Below are 22937 nucleotides of genomic sequence, written 5' to 3'. Positions count from 1 at the left end.
CCCCAGGAACGGGAAGTGCGGGAGCGTGTTCTTGTGCAGGAAGCAGCCTTTGCCACCGGCCACATGAGTGTGGAATTAAAAGCTCTGTGCACTTGGAATTGCTTTACGTCGATTTCTCACGGATGAACCAAGTGAGGCAAATCCTGAATTGCTGAACTGGGGTGATAGGTGCCAGGGGTTCCTTATTCTATTCTCTCTACTTTGGGGAATGTTTAAAATTGTTATAATAAAAATGAAGGAAATGAGAACATTTTGATTTTTTCTAAATATTATTAAATAAGCGAGTGGTGCCCTGCTTCTCTTTCTCGAAGCACGTCTCACTGAGTGAGCCTGGAATTCACGTGCATCCTCAACCAGGAGGTTCGGGGCTCGAGCTCGCCGCAAACTCGTGGGAAAGCGGAGATGAAGGACGTTTTCAGTTTAAACAAGAGCAGTCAGGAGCTTAAACAAATCTAAATGCACGGGAAGTGAAACGTGTTTTTCTTGCTTGTAAGGCAGCCTCTCCTGGTTTCTGGCCCAGACTCTGCCTGCAGGCTCCTAGACTTCTCTCTGTCCTGCTCTCTGCTGCCAGCTCCCTTTTCCCAAACACCTTCAGGCTGTCATCCTGCAGCCCACCCCTCACTTAAACTCCTCTAGAGCCCTGGCTTGCAACTGTGGCTGCACAGAAGAATCACTGCGAAGTTGAAAAATAATAATGCCCAGACCCCTGGCCCAGGCTATGTAATCACTGTCCTGGGATGGGCCCCAGAGTGGGTGTTTTCTGAGTGATCCTAAGGTGCAGCCAGGGTGGAGACCGCTTCTCACAGGCACCCGGCGTCCCCAGGAGAGAGTCTGGGCCACGCGACCACCTGCTCGTCCCACTGGCCTCATCTTGACCAAGACTTTGTCTCGGCTGCTCCCTCTGCTTGTCCAGGATCTCCCTTCCCCTGTGGCCACGTCCCTGTGCACCCTTCAAGACCCAGGCCCATGCTCCCTCCTCCAAGAAGCCCTTCCTGATTCCCAGGTGGTCACTTTCTCTCCCATCTGTTACACCTCTTTACACATTGTCGCTGGTGAGGACAGACGCCTCCACCTCCAATCTCATCTACAGGCGACAGTCGTCTCTCAGGGAAGCCCTGATCAGACACTACTTTGTCAAGTGCTAACACACTCCCCATGGCTGCTGGGGGCAATTCTTGCATTTCAAAAATCGCACATGGCTCCACGGTAAGGGTGCACCAGCTAACAGGAGGGTCTCGGGGCTCCACCAGGCTCGGGAGTGCCTTCACCCCAGGGGGAACACTGCTCGGCTCAAGCTGACTGCTCTGAGTCCTGCATATGTCTCTGATTAAGGAGAAAGGAAGACACAAATTCAGAATTGCTTGGGTACAGTGTGGTAAGGAAAGTCTTCTCAAACATGGAGCCTGTGGGAGGCCTTGCTGCTGATGCTGTTGCTATCGTGGCTCCGGGCCTGGAGGATGTCCAGGGAGCACACCATTCTCCCAGCACCTGTCCCCTGGGCAGGCCTCCGACTGTTGGAGAGTCTGAGAGAAGCAGGGGCTGTCCTCTTTCTTTTCACGATGGTTCTATGTCATCCTCACTTCCCTCAGAAGAAACAGCTTCACCCCAAGATTTCCGGGAAGGGGTCCCTACCTGATATGGCTGTGGAGGGTCTGCTGGGCTCCCCATAGCCCACCTGGTTCACGGCCACCACCCGGAACTCGTAAGTCACTCCTTGCCTGAGCCTATCCAGGCTGACGGTGTAGGATGTGGCGCTCCGGGGAATGTCCTTCACAAACATGTCCCATAGGCCTTCATCTGCAAGAGGAGCGAGTGAGCGGGAGTAGAGGTTAGGGCTGCGCATCCCCCAAACCAAGCCCCCTGCGCTCGGACGCGCAACGGCCCCGCAGTCAGCTGGCAGCTCCCCTCACCCAGGGCCTGTGAAGAAGTGTCAGAGCCTGGGGTGAGTTGCACAAGGTTGGGGGCGTGGGAGAGAGGCGAGTCCTTTCCCTAATGAACAGACTCTGCTAAGGCTGCAAGCCTGGCAGTGGCATTTTCCTGAACATTCTCCTTGCTCCTATCACACTCCCATGGGATTCCAGGCCCTCGCCTCTGGTTTGGGACTGGATCTCATCTTTGGTTTAGGATTTCTGGCTCCCTTCTGGCTGGCTGCTGTCCCTGCCTGCTGTGTGCACCCGTCACTAACCCTATGATCCTGCTCCCTGATGCACTAACAACGCCACCCGCCACCCACCGGTCACCAGCTGGTCCCTGTGCACGCCAGCCACCATTCTGAGGTCTTCGTCCCACCTGCATTCTAACTGGAAACGACAACCCAGCCGACAGGCCAGAGCAAAAACTTTAAACAACAGCTTCGTTTACCAACCAGCTGCCAGCTCTGCTGTGATGCTGTTGCCTTCCCCAGAGAGCCCAGAGCGGTAGCTGCAGTGCTCCCAAAACAACTTTAAATAACCTACAACACGTATGCTTGCATCTGCAGGAAAGGCGCTGGGCGGCAGCTGGCCTGGAGGTGCTGGGAGTCGTGGGATCTGCATGTGCTCCAGGACAACCCTGCAGCGCCTGGCTCCCCACCCGGGGATTCTGCCTTAACCTCCCCAACCAAACGCACAAAGTGCCGCCCTCGAGTTTGAGCGTCCTTTGGAGGCGCTGCAGCAACAAACCTGTCCTAAGACCAGTTAGTTTTTTAATCTGTGTCCAGGGACAACAAACACAAATGTAAATTAAAAGATGTATTGAACTTTGAACAGATGTTTGCACACTCCTGTTCATAGAGCACTAGTCACAATAACCAAAAGGTGGAGGCAGCCCAAGTGTCCATCGACAGATGAATGGATAAACAAGATGTGGACCATCCATACAATGGAATATTACCCAGCCTTACAAAGGAAGGGAATTGTGACACATGCTCCAACATGGATGAACCTTGAGGACATTGTGCTCAGTAAAATAAGCCAGTCACACACACACAAATTACTGTATGATTCCACTTATATGAGGTCACTGGAGTACTCAAGTTCATAAAGACAGAAAGCAGAATGGGTGTTTCCAAGGGCTGGGGGAGGGAGATGGGGAGTTAGCGTTTAATGAGGACAGAGTTTCAGTTTGGGAAGATGAACAAGTTCTGGAGATGGATGGTGATGATTGTTGTACAATGTGAATGTACTTAATGCCCCTGAAATGTACACTTAAAAATGGTTAAATGGTAAATTTTACATTGTGTATATTTTACACAATAAAGCATACATATCAAGTTTATTTAAACCCTGACATATAGGAAAACATTATTAAAATTGAGATTAAAGCCAGAAAATTGGGATGTAGAGAGAATGGAAGAAGCAAACGGATTTGGTTCTGAGGCATCTACCAACAGGGCAAAGGAAATGTGATCAGGGATATCTTTCATCAAAAAACTCAGACAGCATAGCATCATGGCTAAAAGGTCAGAGTCTGGAGCTAGATAGCCTTGTGCAAAGCCTGTTTCCACCACACGTTAGCTGTGTGACCTCAGGCAGAGTACTTTACATCTCTGCGCCTCATCTGTAGAATGGTGACAACAAAGGCATCCACATCATAGGTTTACTTCAAGGATTAAACAAGTTAATATTTATAAAGTGATGAGAACAATGCCTCACACATAGTAAGCACCACACTCCATGAGTTTGTAAAATAAAATATAAATCCAATGTCTAACGAGGTGGTTTGGTAAGAAGTGGGCTCAGAGTCCAAAATGTTCATTCGAAGCCGTGATCCTTCACGAATTATAAATTCTTTTATAGGCACAGGTATGTGATCTTTTAAAAAGAGCAGATCTGGAGAGGCAGAGCACATCAAATATGCACGCACATGTGCTGACAGCTTTCTGGGGAGCTAAGGATTACCTGGAAACCAACCTCCTCACACACCTCGAAACCCCAGCTATGCTCAAGTGGATTAGCCCAACGGTAAACAGAAAGAAAATTGCTAGTGTATAAGTCTATATTTGCATAGGATTTAGAGTTTGTACCGATTAAGTCCTTATAGTCACAGGCTAACGAAGGAATAGATGGGAATGAGATTTTCAAGGTACAAATCTCTGTACAAGCAGAAAAGTAGTACAATGTTTACTTATTTCTAAATATTCATGTTTAAACTCATTTCTCACCAACATACCCATTACCACCAATAATGTCAGAATGGCAATCCATAGTTTAAGCCTTTTATCCCCCTCCTAAAATATTGAGGTTTGCACATGGAATGACTGTTGTTTGTGATTTATATTCCGGTTTTGCATAAGAACAATCAGCGAATAATGGGCACAGAGAGCCCACATTTTCTCTGCATAGGCTGCTCCCTCTGCCTTGGGAGCCCAGACCTCCCCCGTCCCTTGTTCATCCAGGCATTCGTTCCACAGATACTGAAGTGCTCAGGCTTTGGTCAGGCCCTGTTCCACCCCTCAGGGAATCAGATGAGATTTCTGTTCTTGATGAGCTATTTATAGTCTATGGGCAGGGGATGGAGGAAAATCAACAAGGTCCTTTCACCCTATCAGATTCCTCTTTTGAGGCCAATGTTGACCCCACTCCTACACTCCAGGAAGAGATGGTTGCTTCTGCCAATCGGCTTCCAGAGCACTTCTTCACATTTACCTGTCTGTCTGCACCACTGGGCCCTCAAAGTTTTCAAGAGTTCAATAAATATCTGACAACATGATCTATCTATCCTTCCATCCATCCATCCTTCCATTCATCCATTCTTCTACCCACCCACACTTCCTTTCTTCCATCCACCCACTCATCCATCCACCCATCCACCCATCCATCCATCCACCCATCCATCCATCCACGCATCCATCCATCAATACACCTACCCACCCACCCATCCATCCATCCACCCACCCACACTTCCTTCCTTCCATCCTTCCATCCATCCACCCACCCACTCACCCACCCACACTTCCTTCCTTCCATCCATCCATCCTTCCATCCATCCATTCTTCCACCTACCCACCCACTCACACTTCCTTGCATCCATCCATCCATCCATCCATCCATCCATCCATCCATCCACACATCTTTGTATCCCATAGCCTCTTGCAGGGCTTAGCACAAGCAGGCTTTCAGGAAATATTAACCACCACCATTTTATTTCGCACTTACTATGAGCAAGTCACTGCTCTAAGGGCTTTAAATGCTGAATGAGTTGTGCAGTGTTTTTCCTCTAAAAAGATAGACAATTTTATGCTGTAAAAGAGGCTAAAGGAAAAGAAACACAGACTCTTTAAAACTGGATGTTGCTTAACACCACTGAAATTTAGAGACTGAGAGTGTCAAAGGTATTCTCAGACCGTTCTGAGTAGGTTCTCCGAATGTGTTCTGCATTAATGGTTCTGTAATGCTTTCCTCCTGCAGAAGAAAAAAAGTTATTTCCCCTTCCTCTACTGTCACCTAAAGGCTACATTTTATTTTAAGCACTCTGTCATAGCTCTAGGAATTGTGTGCATTTTTCATAAAAGCATTTTAAAATATTGATACAGAATCTCAACACAGAACGATTTATTTAGCAATCTATTTACATTGAAAAATGTTGGCAGGGGGAGTCATACCAACAGAATTTTCTTCTGAATTAACAGAAGAGAATGTTCACATTTTTATTCTGCTTAATTCTTCCTTTCCAAAATTAGCATATTCAGCATTTTAGACTCCACTTATAATTCACTGGGCGATTTATCCACACTAATACTTACACCACGATCATGAGTGGGTAAGAAAAACCTGGCAGCTGTGAAAGCGTCCACTGTTTCTCCACCGTGGATTGTTTTTCTCATTTGTATTATGCTGCTAAATATCTCAATAAATCAATGATGGAGAAAAGTATCTCTACAAATTAGAGGGAAAAATAACATTACAAAACTATTAGCCATAATGAGATTTGTGCAACTGATTTTCCATGCACCAGGATAATCCCCAGTGCATGGATTTCCATCTCAATCAACACTTGAGAGGAGAGCAGCCCTTGTATTTTTTAAAAGGCAGTTCTGGGGATCCGATTCAGCCAGCTCTCGACCCCAGGTGAGCTCATCTCCGCCAGGATGCTCTGGAGACCGCGGATGGGCTTTCCTTCCCCACTTAGGGAGCACCTATGTTACCCCCCAGGGAAAACGCATGACTGGCCGGAAGAGAACTGCTGTGATGCCTTCCAAAGCCACATCCCTGGATGGCTGATGCCTGGCACTGTGTCCCCTGCTGGGTCCAAGGCTTTGAACCTCCTGGGGAGTAATGTCGACCTTCAGGCTGCTGTGGGACGGGGTCCATGGCGGTGGAGTGAGGCCAAATCACACGTATCTGCTGGGCCTATCCCCCTTCTTGGACACCTGAGAGAACACCTTCCTGGACTCTTGCTGTTAACGGAAACACTGTCGGGGAAAATGCTACCTCAAGGCAAGAAGGCGGGGAAACCACTGAGAAATACTGCAAATATTCCTCAATAAATCACACTCTGATCACACACCTAAAACCCTGTCAGCCTCGGAAGGAGAGGTGAGTGAGGATCCACAGGCACAAGAAGGGCTCCCCCACTGGTTGGTTTTTCTTTAAAGAACTTAAACTCTTTGTCTTTGCTGCCTTCATCGCATTATTTGTCAACTAAAAAAAGGGAAGTGGCCAAAAGGGAAGATCGCCGAAGACAGAAATCTCCAGTCTAACAGGTTTTGGTACCCCAGACCTTACTTGTTTCTAGTGAACAGAATGAATCAGCTGTTATCGTTCAGCGCCAACATCTCCCCTGCCCCGAAGGTAGGAGGCACATCTGTTCCTAGACAATGTCCTAATAAACCTGGAAATGTGAACACCTTTCTTCTGAATTGAGATGGAGCCCAGCTCAGGCACATTCAAGGGTTCGTCGCTCAATTTATCCCTCGAACGTCCCGAACTGAGCGGAGTGCTGCAGGTACCAGGGCAGATGCCACGCCAATACAGAAGTTTGATTTCATGGACAATTAAACAGGGTCTCCATGCTAAATGAAACTGTCATTCATGGCCTGAGATTTCTGGTTCCACTAACTCACACAACCAACAACGTGACTGTCAGCCTGCGGCTCCGAGCAAATGGAAGCCTGTCAGTTGTTTATTTCTTAAACACTGCCATTTCTCTTTGTATAAATGGTCAGTGTGGGTTAGAAATTTAACTGAAACAGGTGGGGCTTAACCACGAGGCTAAATATATCTGACAATAAAAAATTACCTTTTCTCTGATCTTTTTTTAAGACAGGAGACAAAATGAGACGAATGTCTAAATGCAAAGGACGGCCTGTGATGGAGACCAACCCCAGAAAGACAGGGGATACAAAGGCTGACAGGCTGTCAACAAATGTGGTTATGAGACAGACGAGGAGTGAAGAAAAGGCCAGCGGCTCGGGTCAGAACTGCAGTTATAGCTCTCTTGCTGAATTTGCTGACTTGGGAACTTCCACGGATTTTAAACCTTCAGAAAAATACTGATTTTCTTCTTCGTTCAATTGAAAAATCCCATGGCCAAAGACCGAAAATGAACCAAATGAATGGGGAGGGAATTGGGAGGCTCCCAGGAGAGTAAAACCAGACAGGGAGCATCCCAATCAGAGACAGGGGGCCTGGCCTCCAGTGAACCAGCTCGCATCTCTGGGCTCAAGACACTATTTGTAAAAAAAGCAAGACAACGTCTGCCCGCCTTGGGTACATCCTAAATATGCATTTCATGGCTGCTTTGGAGAGAAAAATATATTTATAGTTCCTTTAGTGCCATTCCAGTCTATTGTGTAAATATGTAAATTAGGTTTCGTGATCTACACAGTAAAATGCCTCGGGATAATTTGTGTAAATAAATCATCTGCATATGCCCACTGCATAGTTTCCACTGCCTTCCAGGGAGCTTCGCAACACTGCTTCCGAGGAAACGTACGCACAACCAGAGAGATGCGTCTTTGGCAAGGCTGTCCCGTGGAGTCGGACGCGACGTCCTTGGGCCCGCACTCACTGACCACCCTTCTCCAGGAACGAGGGAGTCTGTGTTCTAGCCCGAGGCTAATTTCATTAGCTGTTGTTCAGTTCCCTGTCGTGTCTCCACATTAGGGCAGCAATGGGGCTATTCAGCAGAATTTGCAGGGGTTAAAATGAGGATGCAGGAGAGCGTGAATCTGACTGCCATCTGCCTGGGCTGCCCGGCCTGCTGGCCACCCTCTCGGCACCAGCCATCAAGGAGCTTCTTGCCCCCCAGGAGCAAGACAGACATTTGGCCGCATGGGAAGACACCAGGCCGAGCAGACAGCCTGGGGCCCCAGGGGCCACTCAACACAAAGTGGCTCAGTCTTCCCAGACACCCAGCCATGAGGGATCCTAGTGTGGCTGGGTGGCCCCCTTGTAATGAAAAACAGGGCCCATATATACATACCAAGCTCCTTCCAGAAAACCACTCCTCTGCCTGGAGAAAGTCTTGCCAGGGAGCTTTGGTGGGGAAAATGAGATGATGCAGCATTTAATGTCTTGTGTAATGAGGCCTGTAATAGATGACAGCTGAGATCCAAAGCCCCGAGGTACCGGCAAGGTGCTTAAATATTGACAACCCACAAAAGCGTTTCATTTGACTCTGAGTGCTGCGGGCCTCGGTCACAGAGGGAGGGGGCGTCTTTCTCAACTTTCAACGGCAAGACAGCGAGTCCAGCAGCCTGCTTTGGTTCAGCCAACAATCCGAAAGGGAAATCTTTGGCAACCTGCTTTTGAACGTTGAATAACAAAACGGAAGTGCAGAATCTTTAGCGCTAATTGGAAAAGACAGCGTCTTCCAGGTCAGTTTGTTGTAGTGTCTTCGTCCCCTGTGGGTCACTTTCCACATTCTGGTCCCAACCCTGCTGAGTTCAGACCTCCAGCTGAATTCAGAAGGCTTCTGTTTGGGCAAGGCCCTCTAGCTGTGGGGCTCAGTGTGAGACCCAAGCCCACATCCAAATTAGTTCTTATTCACACCACCTTGCAGACTCCCCGAAGCTGCACTTCTAACCATAGGCATCCTGTTTCCTTCTTGGATGAGCATATGACAACCTGAGGAGAAATTAAATGGCTCCCCAGGCAAGCCTGGGAATCAATACCTTGTCATTTCTCGGAAAGTGCCGAAACGTGCTCGCTAGTGTTGAGATTCTCAGCCCATGCTCTGGTGTCTGGCTGGTGAAATGTTACATTGCCCACAGGCTGATCTCTGACATGAGAATGCTTGTTTCTAAGATATGTTGGTGCACTTGACTGAACAGGGTGAGGAGACCACCATGTGATTTTTAAAAATTTTAAGCTCAACTTTTTATTTTGTGATAATTGTAGATTCCTATGCAGTTGTAGAAAATACTACAGGACCCATGTGTCCTTTATCCAGTGTCCTCCAATGGCATCATCTTGCAAAACTACAGCACAACCTCACACCGTGATACGGACACAGTCCAGATACAGAGCATTTCCCTCACCAAGGATCCCTCTGGGGGCCCCCACATAGCCCCACATCTATTGGGATTTTTTTTGTGTGTGAGGAAGACTTGCTCTGAGCTAACATCTGTGCCCATCTTCCTCCATTTTGTATATGGGATGCCACCACAGCATGGCTTTACGAGTGGTGCGTAGGTCTGCCTCCGGGATCTGAACCTGTGAACCCCGGGCCGCCGAAGCAGAGCACAAGTACTTAACCACTATGCCACCGGGCCAGCCCCTCTACTGGGATTTTTAACTCTCTAGTCAGGGAGACTAGATCTATCCATTTCCTTCTATCCTTCAGGTAGAAGGAAATGGCTTGGCAAGAGTCTCCTGTATGTGTCAGTCTCTAGTGCAAAGGCTTCTTAATCTTTTCTTGGTGCTGTGGACCCCTTTCGTAACCTGTTGACTCTGAAGGACACTGTCTCAGAATGGTTTTAGATGGATAAAATAAAATTGAAAATTGAAAAGTTATATTGGTAACGCTTATAATTACCTAGAGGTAATGGAAGTTCATAGTAATGTCTGCCTCCTAGTTATGCTGAAGGTGTGGATCATGTGGGGTTTTCTTTGCACCACTTGCTCAGCTACATGGTTCTTTGGAAGATGTGGTGGAGAGAGTTGGATTTAGGTGACCACCTTTTCCCAGGGCAACTTTGGATAGCAAGGTCTAGCAGGAGTCTACACAGGATTGTGGTGTCTATGTAATGACGCGTGTAAACGATCTTGTGAAATGTCTGCCAGAGCTGGAACGTGGTATGAAAGTAGCTGTGATTTCTACTGCTGACAATTTCACAAGGACTGCCATTACCTATGTGGTTTCTTACCTACTGCTATGGGTTGAATTGTGTCCCTTCAAAATTCCTATGTTCAAGGCCTAATCCCCAATATCTCAAAACGCGACCTGATTTGGAAACAGTGTCATTGCAGATGTAATTAGTTAAGATGGGGTCATCAGGGTGGGCCCTAGTCCAATAAGACTGGTGTCCTCATAAAAAGGGGAAATTTGGACACACACAGACACACAGAGAAGGTCATGGGAAGAGGAAGGCAGAGATCAGGATGATGCTGCTTCTACAAGCCAAGGGCCAAGGATTTCCAGGAACATACCAGAAGTGAGGGGAGAGGCCTGCAGCAGACTCTCCCTCACGGGTTCCTCAGAAGGAACCAGTCCCGCCAATACCTCAGTCCTGGACTTCCAGCCTCCCAAACCATGACACCACAAATTTCTGTTATTTAAGCCGCCCAGCCCGTGGCACTTGGTTACAGCAGTACTAGCAAACTAACCCACCTACATTTATAAGTGAAGGAAATGCTCAATTTCAGTGAGAGGCTAGTGAAAACAAACGGGTATTTTTTCCCATCGAAGTTCATGGATCTCCTGAATTCTATCATGGGCCCCTTGGTGGGCCTGAAGAGTGGCAAAGTAACCTTTGTAATAAATGCCCTCCCTCGGTTTGGGGAGAAAACTGGTTGAGTTGTTTCCTTCAGGCCACTGCAGCTCCACAGCCCCAGTTTGGGCCCAGATCTCGTGAGGGCCTTCACTTCCAAGCTCTTGTCCATCTCTGCAAGTGCTCTGGACTCAAACGTCATCAGCACAGAGCCGGTTGGCTATTCTAGGGGCCATCTGCTTTCAGGGGTATGGGGGTATCTGAGTGACCACAGAGGCCGCTGCCTAGCCCTGGCCCGTCACTGATCTGGGACCCTCTATTTCCAGAACAGGCTGAATGCCTTGCTCAGCAGAAACTATCAGAATCCCTCAGGCTGGCAAGCTGAATGTGTGAGTTCTTGAGCCAAAGAATTTTTCATGTGACCCTTAAATAAAAATTTTTTTGGTCTTATGTACTAGGTTTCCCCTTAGAAATTTCTAGAAGGCACTTACTTATAACCAGTAATCTTTCAAAAGCAATTTGGTGAGGGAGGAGGGGACGTCTCTGACACAGTGATGTATGTAACTTTGGGGATTTTTCCTCTTGGTCTAACAGCTTCTTTAAATATTAGGCTAAAATGATTCTTAGCACAGTGGTCCATCAGCCGGGCAGGGTGTGGCAATTCGCTTTCTGAACACATCTCTGGCACATGGTGTATTTTCACGCTCAGATATTCCTGATTAACCATGCAGCCGTCTGAAGGTCACAGTGAACACGCTCAGTGCTCTCTGCATTTGGGGTACCCGCTAGCTCTATGCAGTAATATCCACTCAAGCCATCAGAAACTCATTTTCCAATATTCTCCATCTTTAGTTATTAAAGTTAAATGGAAGGAAGGGGGGAAACCCCCTCAGGGCAGATAGGGTCAAGAATGGATCTTAGACCTCATTTTCAGAAGCCTCAACGATGAAGCAGATGCTGTATCGGTTTCACTATTAAAAAGAATAATCATAATGATCAGAGATGAGCATGACTCTTTCTGTCTAGGTTGCAAACATCCAGAACCCTGAGATGAATGTCCCTGAAAACACTCTTGGATCTTACTGAGGAGTTGACAATGTCTTTACACGTCCCTAAGTTCTCATGTGCACATTTCTGAGAATGACAATTAGCCTAAGTGAGTGTAATGTGGCTAAAACAGCACGAATCTGATGCCTGCAGGGTTGCCAGCCCCATCATGACTATGAACCCTGAGAGGAGAGTGAGGAATGAACCCCTCCTTTCAACTAAACTGCCCTCTCTGTCTCAGCGTATTAGGGAGAGGCTGAGAGAGAAGGAGACCAACGGGCTCTGACACTGGGCCCTTAGGAACGTGGCTTCACTCCGCGGAGACACCACTGTTGGGCAGCGCCTGATTCTGCCCAGAGGGCCGCCACCCTTACCTGAGGGCCTGGCCTCTATGACGTAGCCCGTGGTCGGCGTCTTGCCGGCATCTCCCTCCGTCCACTGCAGGGTCAGTTCAGAGGCGGATTTGGTGACCGAGACATGTCTAGGGGAACCCGGGGAACCTGTGGGATAAGCAGAAAAGAGAGGGTAGATTTGGGCCCTCAGTGGATTCCTCATCCTGCAGGGTGGGGCTGGCTCTGTCGAGGTTTCTAGTTCTGCAGGCAGGTGGCTTAGCCTTGCCCAGTCACAGTTTTCTCATCTTAAAAATGAGAAAGCTGACACTGGCCTCATGGGGCTGCCCAGAAGATGGAAAGAGATGACACGGGCAAAGTGCCCAGTGCCGTGCCCGGCACAGCATGGGCCCTCTGTAAAACTTGATTCAGCCACCCTCGCCTTAACAAGTATTTGCACGAAGGCCAAAATCATTTGTTAAATGGGAGCTACATGGCTCCTCTCCATGATGTGAAAACTTTTAAATATCCTTAATTTCACTATTTCAAATATTGATTTTCAAATATTTCAAAAATTGAATTCACTTGTTTTCTCTTAATTTTTTCCATAAACAAATAAAAACTTTATATGCTTAACACCTAAGAATTTGCTCAATCTATATTTAACAAGTCCACCTGTAGAAGTCCATGTTCGTACATGATTTGAAGACATCCACAATGTCAAAATATCCTTAAGGTTAGGCCAGCTCCGACGCGGCCAGCACTGCTTTAGGGAGAGTGTAGACAAACCGCTAACATGACAGAGCACGAGGGGAAGGCTGCAGCCGCCACTGACCAGAGCTGTCTGACAGCCGAAGTCCACTTACCCTCAGCTGGCCCGGCCGTGACATTCGCTTGTAGCTCGGGCCCGTAGGTGATGGTCCGCGCTTGTACACGGAAGAAATAGGTCACTCCTTTTGTGAGATCCCGCACCTTTAGCCAGCGCTGCCAGTTCCCTTTCACGTCCACCGTCACCACCTTACTCACCCCTAGAACCATCAAGAGCAGAGGCAAGAAGCAGGCTCGGTTTAGACAAGCAACTGAGCACTGTCTATCCCGCTGCCATAACTAGGAGAACCACCCCCACTCTGCGAAGGAAGTATTTCTTATAATTAGGAGGAGTTTAAGTGGTGATAATAGCCAATTTTCAGCACAGATAAGTGTAATTAGAGTCTCAGGTTGATAAGTGGGTGCTGACAAAGGAGAGAGCACGACGGGGGAGGCAGCCCACTGTCTCACTAATCACCTTAGGAGGAAGAGAAACACCAGCCAACAGGCACTGTGGGGGGGCTGAGGTCCCCCTGTCTCCAGGTCAGGGCTCCCTGAGGATATTCTGGAAAAGATCCCTTCCCCACTTGGCTCTGAACTTGCACAGGTGACCTCGAGCTTCCTGACTGAGTCACAGGGGGAGGAGAACATGGAACAAGACACAGGGAGACCTTCATGTTAGTTACAAGGTGGGCTTCCCCCATGAGGGGTCTCCAGCCTGACTGGGTTGGCCAACCTGTGGCCTAAAGGCCTCAAGCAACTCTTGACAATTTCATCTGTGGACCCTGAAGCGAGGATGAAGAAAAATTTGTCGTCACAAATATCAATGCCTCGATTCAGAGAACGATGATGACACAGAGCCAAGTGTCACTCATAAATATGTAAACGAAGCCAAAGCGTTGCTGAGTGCATTAAGCATAATTAGAAAATAGAGATTTAACATTTTGGGAGGAAGATATGTACTGAAAACTACACAAACGTAGACTTTCCTGGAAGGAAAAACGGGCCTCTCTGGTTAAGTAAGTTTGAAGATGATGCATTTAAAAAAAAAGTTCCATAAACTCGCGAATGCAGGATTTCTCAGAGTTTTCAATGTCTTCATTTCTATCAGGTATCTCTTGGAGGCGGATGTAAGGATGGGGCATTTCCAAGACTTCTTAGTCAGCAGAACTCATTTACAAGAGCTGTACCTGGTACATGGCGCCGGCCGTCCTGGGTCCACCTGTCCATCCCCACTGCCTCCCATGTACAGAGAACCAACAGGCTTCCCAGGACAGCACCCATTGGTTGGCCTGCCCTCAGAGTGGGTGGTATGGTGCTATCAGCACCTTTAATCCTAGAGTAGCCTTGACCTCCGGAGAGCCCAACAAATTGGACCCATCTTTCAAAGTCATTGAAGCAAATTTCTCTATCCTATAGGTCTCCAAAATACCTTCTAGTTGATTCACAGTTTTCATATTATGCCTTTTATAAAACATTTATTCAGCTAAATTATTCTCTTTCACATTATTTCAGAGTGATTTTGACTGCTTTTGAGTGACCTCCAAATTTGAGCTTTTCTGTAGAGAAACAGGGCCATTTCTGCCCAGAGAGCCAGACCCTCTCTTTGCATCGCCTGAGAAAGGGGCTTCAGGGATGACAATTTGCACACACAATGACCATCAGCAGCAAATGGACTGGGTCCTGTTGGATATAGTCATTCTGGATAGCAGCCCCTTTTTTGGTTAAAAAATGCCTTCTTTCTCCCCAGAGCAAAAACAAACCCACGTACAGATTTTTTGAATTCTGTCCCACTAGGAGGTAGAACTAGGCTGGCCTTCCTCCATCTCAACTATGTCAGGATCTTATTTATCTAGTCAGTTTTTAAACCATGCCCCGTATTACAAAGCCTCAGGGTGCAATCACATAAAATACTGCCACTTACAACATTTTAAAAAAACATAAAAATAACTGTGCCATAAAATCAGATTCCCAAGAACATGTCTCAATGCTCCATGCGGTTCGGTGCTCTAGGGAGTGTTTGGTGCTCCCCATAGTGACCGGCAGACTGGCCAGGTCCGGGACGGGTGTGGGCCCCACCTCAGCACACGGGCTGAGCCGGGACTGTTTTCCCAAGGGAGTGACCACAGGTCCACTGGCACTGGATAAATGCTGTGCTCTCTACTCCCTGGGCTGGGGCTGATAAACACTTGGCCGGGACCTGCAGATTTCTACCCACTGCCCAGTCCTGGAGGAGGCATGAAAAGGCCAGGAGAGTCACTCTCAGGTGACACGATTGTTTTCCAACTTACAAAAATATATTTTTTACTCTCTTTGCCACACACACGTACATAGGTACATAAACATATATACCGTATCTTTGGCAATGTTCACATTACCAAACCAGCATTACCATGGAGAGTTCATATAATTGTAGCCCCAAATAAAGACGCCTGATGTGTTCACTACATTTGCAATCAGATGTCTGGGAAATGCATGGATTCCACGAGGCATATGAAAGTATTACTGCTTTCATGGTTCCCTGTTGGAGACCCCCGATCCAACAGTGAGGGGGTGAGGGTCAGGCTTCTCCAGGAGACCCCACACTCAGAAGGCCTGCACACTGATCTGGTTGGCTAGCCGCCTGAAGGGGAGGAGATAAACAATTGAACAGCTCTCCGGGTGAGAGGTGGAACGAGGGGCCGCTGGGGGGAGATGGGACAGCGAGGGCTGGATGAGCCGGTGGGGAGGCTGCGCAACTGGACCTTGCGAGGTACAGGAAGCTGTGTACTATCTTCCCAGTCACTGCCCTCTGTTCAAACACTCTGTCCTTAACTGCAACTCCATCCCACAGCACTTGGTCCTTTCCAGTTATCCAATAGCACGGTCTCATATTCAACTGAAAGTTCTCCTTACCCCTTTGCCTGCCCCAGGAGGTCAAAATGCACCCAAGTGCCCAAGGGTGGAGAGGGGCCACAGGGCAAGCAACTCCTGCTCTGATTTTCCACCCCCTGCTGGTCTATGTTCCTCTTCTGGCCTGTGTGGCTGCAGGGCATGGCTAGCTGGAAGGGGTCAGCCCTATTGTCTAGTGTCTGGCTAAGCCAGTGGTGCTGGGAGATGCCATCAGTCCAGGCAGGCACACGGTGGGATCCTGAGAAGAGACGCCAGCGTCAGTGGTCAGCAAAGCCACCTCAGAAGGGTACAGGGTCAATTGGGGAGGCACTCGGGCACAGGGTTGGTGAGTTCTGCTCCCAGGAACAGGTTGTCTGCTGGTTGCCAGAGAGGCCAGGAGGAGGTGTGAAGCCTGTGGCAGCCTCACCCCTAGCTGGAGCAGGGACAGAGCTGTTGGGGGGATGGGGTCTGCGGTTGGAGGTGGAGAACCCAGTGGGGGCCCCTTAGTCTTCGTGAGGGTCTGGTGCTTCGAGGCAGTGCTGCCACGCCTCTGGGCGGGGGCTGGATGCTTCCCGTCATCAGCCCTCTGGAGCAGCTCAAGCCCCGGGCCACCACTTGACAGATGAGCAGGAATCAGGAAGTCTGGGATGTGCCCAAGCCACCAACGTGGTCAAAATTTGGGGGTCTGGGGGCCGGCCCGGTGGCATAGTGGTTAAGTTCATTGCGCTCTGCTTCAGTGCCCCGGGGTTTGTGGGTTCAGATCCTGGGCCCAGACCTACAACACTCATCAAGCCATGCTGTGGCAGTGACCCACATACAAAATACAGGAAGATGGGCAACGGATGTTAGCTCAGGCACAATCTTCCTCACCAAAAAACAAACAAACAAACAAACAAACAAAAACAATTGGGGGAGTCGGAATGGTTTTCTCTTCTTGAGGGCCCAGGGAGAGCTGATGAAGCCGTTCACGCTGAGATTCTGGTCATTCTCTCACCTGCTGAGTGAAGGAGCGAGCCGCAGAACCGAAGCGCTTCCTCCTCCCACTCACCTTTTAGAGCACATCACGCTCATCACAAAAGCCAGGAAAATCCAGGCTGAAAGAGCCAGCCCTTCCCGACAGACGGAACAGACTATGCTGGTGACAAACTGTCTCATTACTTGTGAAGAGGGGAAAATGGTTGTGACCAAAGTGACTCCATCCGCTGTCACGTGGGAGAATGACAAGCCCCATTCCCGGGAATGTGACCCGCTTTAATGACTGTCCCTCATGCTCCATCCCTGTGACGTTCACCATCACGTTTACCTTCAGAAACACAAGCGCTCCAGACAGTTTCTCCCCAACACGTAGCAGTTTAGACCTTGGCTCTCAAACCAGACTGTCTGGGTTCAAATCCCACCCTTCTCCAACCTTCCGAACTGTAGGCTCTGGGCAAACATCTTAAGGGCTCCTAGCCTGATTTCTTTGCAGAATGAGAATAAAAGCGGCCCCTGCAGCATAGGGCTGTTGTGAGGATTTGGAGAGAACGTGTCAGTGCTGAGCATGTGCCTGGTCTATAGTGAGTGCTCCATAAATGTTACCTGCATTGTTGTGGACCTGGTGGGATTGGTTTATAGGGAGCACAGAATGCTGCATGACACAAGAGACAGCAGATGTGCAGGGTTCCCTCTCTGGGGGTTCTCACAGCAACCCAGCAGCAATTCTAGGAGAGTGAGCGTGCAGAGAGGAGGACATCAGGAAGCAACGTCCAGGCCCCGCTGTGGCATCCGACTGGGTGATGATCACAGCAATGGTCCTGCCTGGACAGCGAGTACTTATTTACAAGACTAAGAGGGCCAGCCCAGGAGACAGGCCCAGAGGTGCACGCTATGGAGTTTCCAGAGAGATTCTGCAAACCCATTAACACAGAAGTACTGGTCAACAGAGTAAGTCACTTATTTGAGGAAGTGTGGGAAAGTCATTGGCTGTGATGAGGAAGGACCCCGTAGGCCAATCAGAATCATGAGTTTTGGCAGTCCTTTCTCATTTGAATGGCACTAGTTGGTTAATATCCTTGAAAAGGTGTTAGGGACATGGGCTCATGGAACTAATGTGTGTGTGTGTTTGTGTGTGTGTGTGCGTGTGTGTGCAAGGAATAATGGTGAGCAGAATGGAAGGTTCCCAGGCCACCTGGTGCCCAGACAGGTGCTCGGTTCTGAAAAGAACACAGTCCAGCGTGGCCACACTAAATCAACGCTGGTCCCAGGCCCTCTTTTACAAACCGTATCCACATTTCACCTCTACTGTTTTTTCATCGATTGACTGAGACGCACTTTTTTCCCCTCACATTTCCACTTCTCTGATTTGGGATGCAGCTCGGAATGGATGATACAAAAATCCTGGGCCATAGCTTATTGGAATCCTTTTTTCTTTCTTAGCACTTCATAAAATAGCAGTGAATCTTACAGTCAATGGCATCTTAGATTCGATGAAATAAAATCTAGTGCTTAAATTTTCCTCTTCCAATCAGCTCCCTGTTTTACTTGAGTGTACTTATTTTCAAAGGAAATTTTTATCACGGCTTTAAATGGGGAGCCGATATTACTTGAAGTGTTGGTTATATTTTTTCCTCCTCGATATTAAATAATCTATAAGTTTTACCATCTGTCTGTGTATATTTCCAGGGGAAACTGCCCTGGGCTTGTCTCTCTTCTCTGGCAGCACCATGCCGGGGACACAGTGGGCAGGGAAAGAAACGCCCAGGGAACAGTCAGGAAACACATCAGTAGTGGAGTAGAGAGGAGAGACGGATATGTAAGAAATTAATACAATACAGGAGCTGGGTAACATTTTAATACAGACGGACATGAGTAGCTGCCACATGAATGACAGAGCAATGCCACTCACTTCCCTCATCTTCCCATCCAGTCGAGCCATGTTCCCTTGGCTCCACCTCCAAAATGTGCCCCTAATCTGTCCACTTCTCGCCCTCTCCCCCATCACCCCTACTCTGAGCTCCCTTTCCAGAAACCACAACAGCCCCCACTGGCCTCTGTACGCCCAAGCCCCTGCACCAGGCCCGCAACCCATTCTCCCCAAAAGCTCTGCATTTCACTTTCTGTTTCCAACTATTATTCATTTTTATGTCTTTGTCGTTGCTTCTCTCAAGCTCCTCTGTGTTTAAACATTTCCTCTGCTCTTCTTGGAGGATCGGTGTTTCTGATTGGTCCTAGGAAGTTTGGAGGTGATCGATACATCTTTTCATCCCAGGGCATTTAGACTTTGGGATTTAGCCAGAGGGATCCTGGTCTTGCATAAATCAGATCTTCTCATTCACAGCCACTGTGGCCCCACGTGACTTGGCCCTGCTGGCAGCATGAAGGCGTCTTGTGCTACCAGCCTCCTCACTCACTAAGCTCTGGCCACGGGAGACACCGGGCCCCTGGCCCCGGGGGGCCTTTGTGTTACTGAGCCTTCTGTAGGAAGGTCTTCCCTTGGGTTGTGGGAGCCTGGGTCCTTCCTGTCACTCAAGTCCTTCCCTTGCCCAACACTATCATGTTATTACACCACTCTCTTTCTTCACAGCCCTGATCAGTATCAGATTTTTGTTCGTTTAATTATGTGTGTGTCACCTCTCTCCTCACTGAAATACAAACTCACTGGATTCAGGACAGCAAGGATCTTGATAAACACGTCAGTTAAGATCCTTGCTTTCGTGGATCTGAAGATTCCAGCATCCAAAACAGTACTTGGCATGCAGCAGGTGCTTAATAAATGCTTGTTGAGTGAATGAATGAAGGGTAGCACCAGAGAAATATCTGAGCACACTGGGCCGTCTGCACCTCTCCCGGGATGCCGATGGTGTCTTATAGGCCAGCACGGCCCCATGTGGTTCCAACAAGTGGCATTCACGGTGGTCTCCATGGGTGCCCAGGAGGGCTGGAGTCTCAGGAGGAACAGGAAAGAAAGGTTTTGGGATTAAAGAGACCAGGTTGGGGGGTGAACACACACAGGCCCGTAGAGAGAGCGCTGAGCTGGAACCCAGGACCCAGAGGTTCTGGTCCCGGCTCAGCCTTTGTTCACCAGGCCTCTTCCACAAGGCTCCTCGCCTGCAGAGGAGGACCCGCGGCCTCGCTCTGTGCACTGTGGAGCGCTGTGCACCCGTGAGGCCAGCCCGCCCCTGCTCCCCTCTGGCCTTACCTTGCACAGGTGCTAAGGGCTCGTATACCACTCGATAGCCCTGCAGGATGCCGTTGGCTGCCACTGGCTCACCCCAGGAAACGTTAAGTGTGGTGGAGGTGATTTCGGAGAACGCCAGAAAGCTGGGGGTCCCAGGAGCTGGAAGAACAGAACATAAAGGGACTTGCACCCTTTATAGATCTTGCACCTTGCTCCTTTATAGATCATCTACATACATGGCTCTGCCTCCACACAGAATACCGAGGTTATTAGATGTTATTTTCAAAAAAGTCTAAATGCCATGTGATGAAAAGAAGATTTATTGATCATCTCCAAACTTCCTAGGATCAATCAGAAACTCAGACCCTCCTGAGAAGAGCAGAGAAAATGATGGTGTTTAAACACAAAGGAGCCTGAGAGACGCAATGACAAAGGCATAAAAATGAATAATAGATGGAGACTGAAAATGAAATGCAGAAAGCTCCATTTTCTAGCAACTGCTAGAGGATTCCAGAAGCTCTTATCCTGCTCTTCTGGGGAGAGACGGGGCTCTGCAATGGCTGAAGGCTCTGCCCACCTCTCCTCTCCTCTTCCACAGGCCTGGAGGTCTCAGAGGACGACCCCTAGCCCTCATTTGAAATCTCACAGGGCACTCTGCCATCTCAGTGTCCCCTCTTGTCTGGAGAGGCAGGAGCTAAGGGCCATCCTGAGCTGGAAGAAGTTACCAGCAGAAGCAGACGGCCAGGTGTGTGGCCAGGGAGCTATGCCTACCCTGCTCACAGCTCCCCTTCAGTCTGGGCTCCGTGTGAGGGTGTGGGGTAGGTGCTGGCCCCAAAGCTGCCTCTACCTGATGGCCTGGATGGGGACCAACTCCGCTCTACCTTGGTTCTCCTCGGTGCTCAGAAATGCCCACTGGATCGGCACCCACTCGTCCCCCTTTCTGCCCTCCTACAGTCCCTGGAGGCCCTTTGTCCCCATGACCTGCCAGGCCCGCAGTGCCCTGATGTGGCCCCCACCCCTACTCTCTGCCTCACTGATCTGCCCATGTCCTTCCAGCTCAGAGTCTGCAAACGGCCTCTCTTGAGCTGCTGGATGAGGCCCAAAGGAAGCAATCCTTGCAATCTGGTCCTGGTCATCTCATGGGAAGCATGATGCTCAGAGCCCCTGTCCCCAGGAAATGAATTATCTAGGTAGGGTGTTAGTTGGCTGAACCCACAGAATGTCAGGGAGCCCTGTGGGAGCCCCGAGTGAGGCAGGTCTTTCCCCCATGGGCTCCCTAACTTCACTTTCCTGGCCTTCAACTTTCTAGATCTTACAAAGTGCCTCAGAGCTCCCCGGGCCCCAAGGCCAACAAGCCACCATTTCTTTCAGCTGATCCTTTCCTGATCAGCTTCATAATGTTCTCCAGGCCACTAGGAAACTCTGAGATGCGTGGGAGGAGTGGCTGATCTGCTCTAAACATACACTGCATGTGGAGATGAGGCCACAGGCAGTGGACAACTGGCAGCACAGCCTCTGCCATGCTGCTGGACCTGGCCTGGGGCGTGTGTCTGAGAGATGGCTGGCGAGATGTTTCCAGGGTGGTCTGTGGCCCTGAAACACAGGAGAATGCCCAATACTGTGGCCTGGGCTCAACATACAAGGAACTCACTCTCCACTCCCCTGCCCCCGGGGATCTGGACACATTAGTATAGAGACACTGATGAGAAGTTCCCTGAGAGAACTTGAACAAATCCTGTTGGTTATGAATGAGGCTGAGGTATAGATGCAAAGCCCTTCTTCCCCTCCACTATCCTGGAGGGCTCCGGAGAAAAACATGCGTTGCTCATATCTGTGTAACAATTACTGAGTACCACCATGCACCAGGCCAAAGCCAAGCACTGAGGAAACCAAATGAACCAAACCCAGAAATTCCTGCCTCTCCAGACATTCCCAGTATGAAACGAATAAGAAAAACCTCAATTGGGCCGGCTCCGTGGCTTAGCGGTTAAGTGCGCACGCTCTGATGCTGGCGGCCCGGGTTCGGATCCCGGGCACGCCCCAAGGCACCACTTCTCCGTCCAACGCGAGGCCGAGTCCCACGTACAGCAACTAGAAGGATGTGAACCTATGACATACAACTGTCTACTGGGGCTTTGGGGGGAAAAAAATGAATAAATAAAATCTTTAAAAAAAAAAAAAAAAAAGAAAAACCTCAACTAAATTAGAGTCGAGAAGGCCTGTAGGGGGAGCTCTCATGCCCCATCATACATCGTCAATTACAGTCATGTACCACATAATGATGTTTGGGTCAAGGACAGACTGCATAGACAACAGTGGTCCCCTAAGATTAGTACCATATAGCCTGTGTGTGTAGTAGGCTGTACCATCTAGGTTTGTGTAAGTACACTCTGATATTCACACAATGATGAGATCACCTAACAACGCTTTTCTCAAAAAGTGTCCCCATTGTTAAGTGACACATGACTGCACTCCAAACAGGAAGAGACACAGGCTTGCGTCTCGGGGGAGGAAGTACAATTACTTGACCACTGAAGGAAGATTTCTCTCCCCATCCAGCAACAGCCCAGCCAATGAGAAACGCTGCAGCTCAGCCAATAATAAGCTATTGCCGCCCTGAACTGCTATTTTCCTCCAATGGGCTTTCCTTTAGAACAGCCCCTCCCTACTCCACCCCTTCTCTATAAAAGCTGCTCCCTTCCTTTGTTCTCCCAAGTTGCCTATGGTTCACCATAGCATGCACATCCTGAATTGCAATTCTTTGGGCTATTCCTTAATAAACCCGTTTTGAGGGTAAAATAACTGGCGAATTTGCTTTTTAAGTTAACCCCAGCTACATGGGATTTGTGTTACAGGACAGGTAGAGCAAGACCTG

At 48.9% G+C, this 22937-nt stretch overlaps 1 protein-coding gene across 2 annotated transcripts in view; it reads right to left on the bottom strand.

Annotated features, from left to right (window-relative positions):
• SDK1 (sidekick cell adhesion molecule 1) overlaps positions 1 to 22937 on the bottom strand; it is a 917991-nt gene that overhangs the window by 20676 nt on the left and 874378 nt on the right. For both annotated transcript variants that reach the window (XM_087417496.1, XM_087417497.1), the window contains 4 exons: positions 20084 to 20221; positions 13095 to 13256; positions 12274 to 12399; positions 1633 to 1797 (listed from right to left, as the gene is read on the bottom strand). In XM_087417496.1, coding sequence (XP_087273622.1) covers positions 1633 to 1797; positions 12274 to 12399; positions 13095 to 13256; positions 20084 to 20221 — 591 coding nt within the window. The remainder of the gene's footprint in view (positions 1 to 1632; positions 1798 to 12273; positions 12400 to 13094; positions 13257 to 20083; positions 20222 to 22937) is intronic.

This window comes from Ceratotherium simum, chromosome 26, assembly GCF_057802395.1.
Source record: "Ceratotherium simum simum isolate JZ-2026a chromosome 26, ASM5780239v1, whole genome shotgun sequence".
NCBI classification, from domain to species: Eukaryota; Metazoa; Chordata; class Mammalia; order Perissodactyla; family Rhinocerotidae; genus Ceratotherium; species Ceratotherium simum.
The sequence above is the reverse complement of the archived record's forward strand: the minus strand, read 5'-3'. Positions and strand labels throughout refer to the sequence as shown.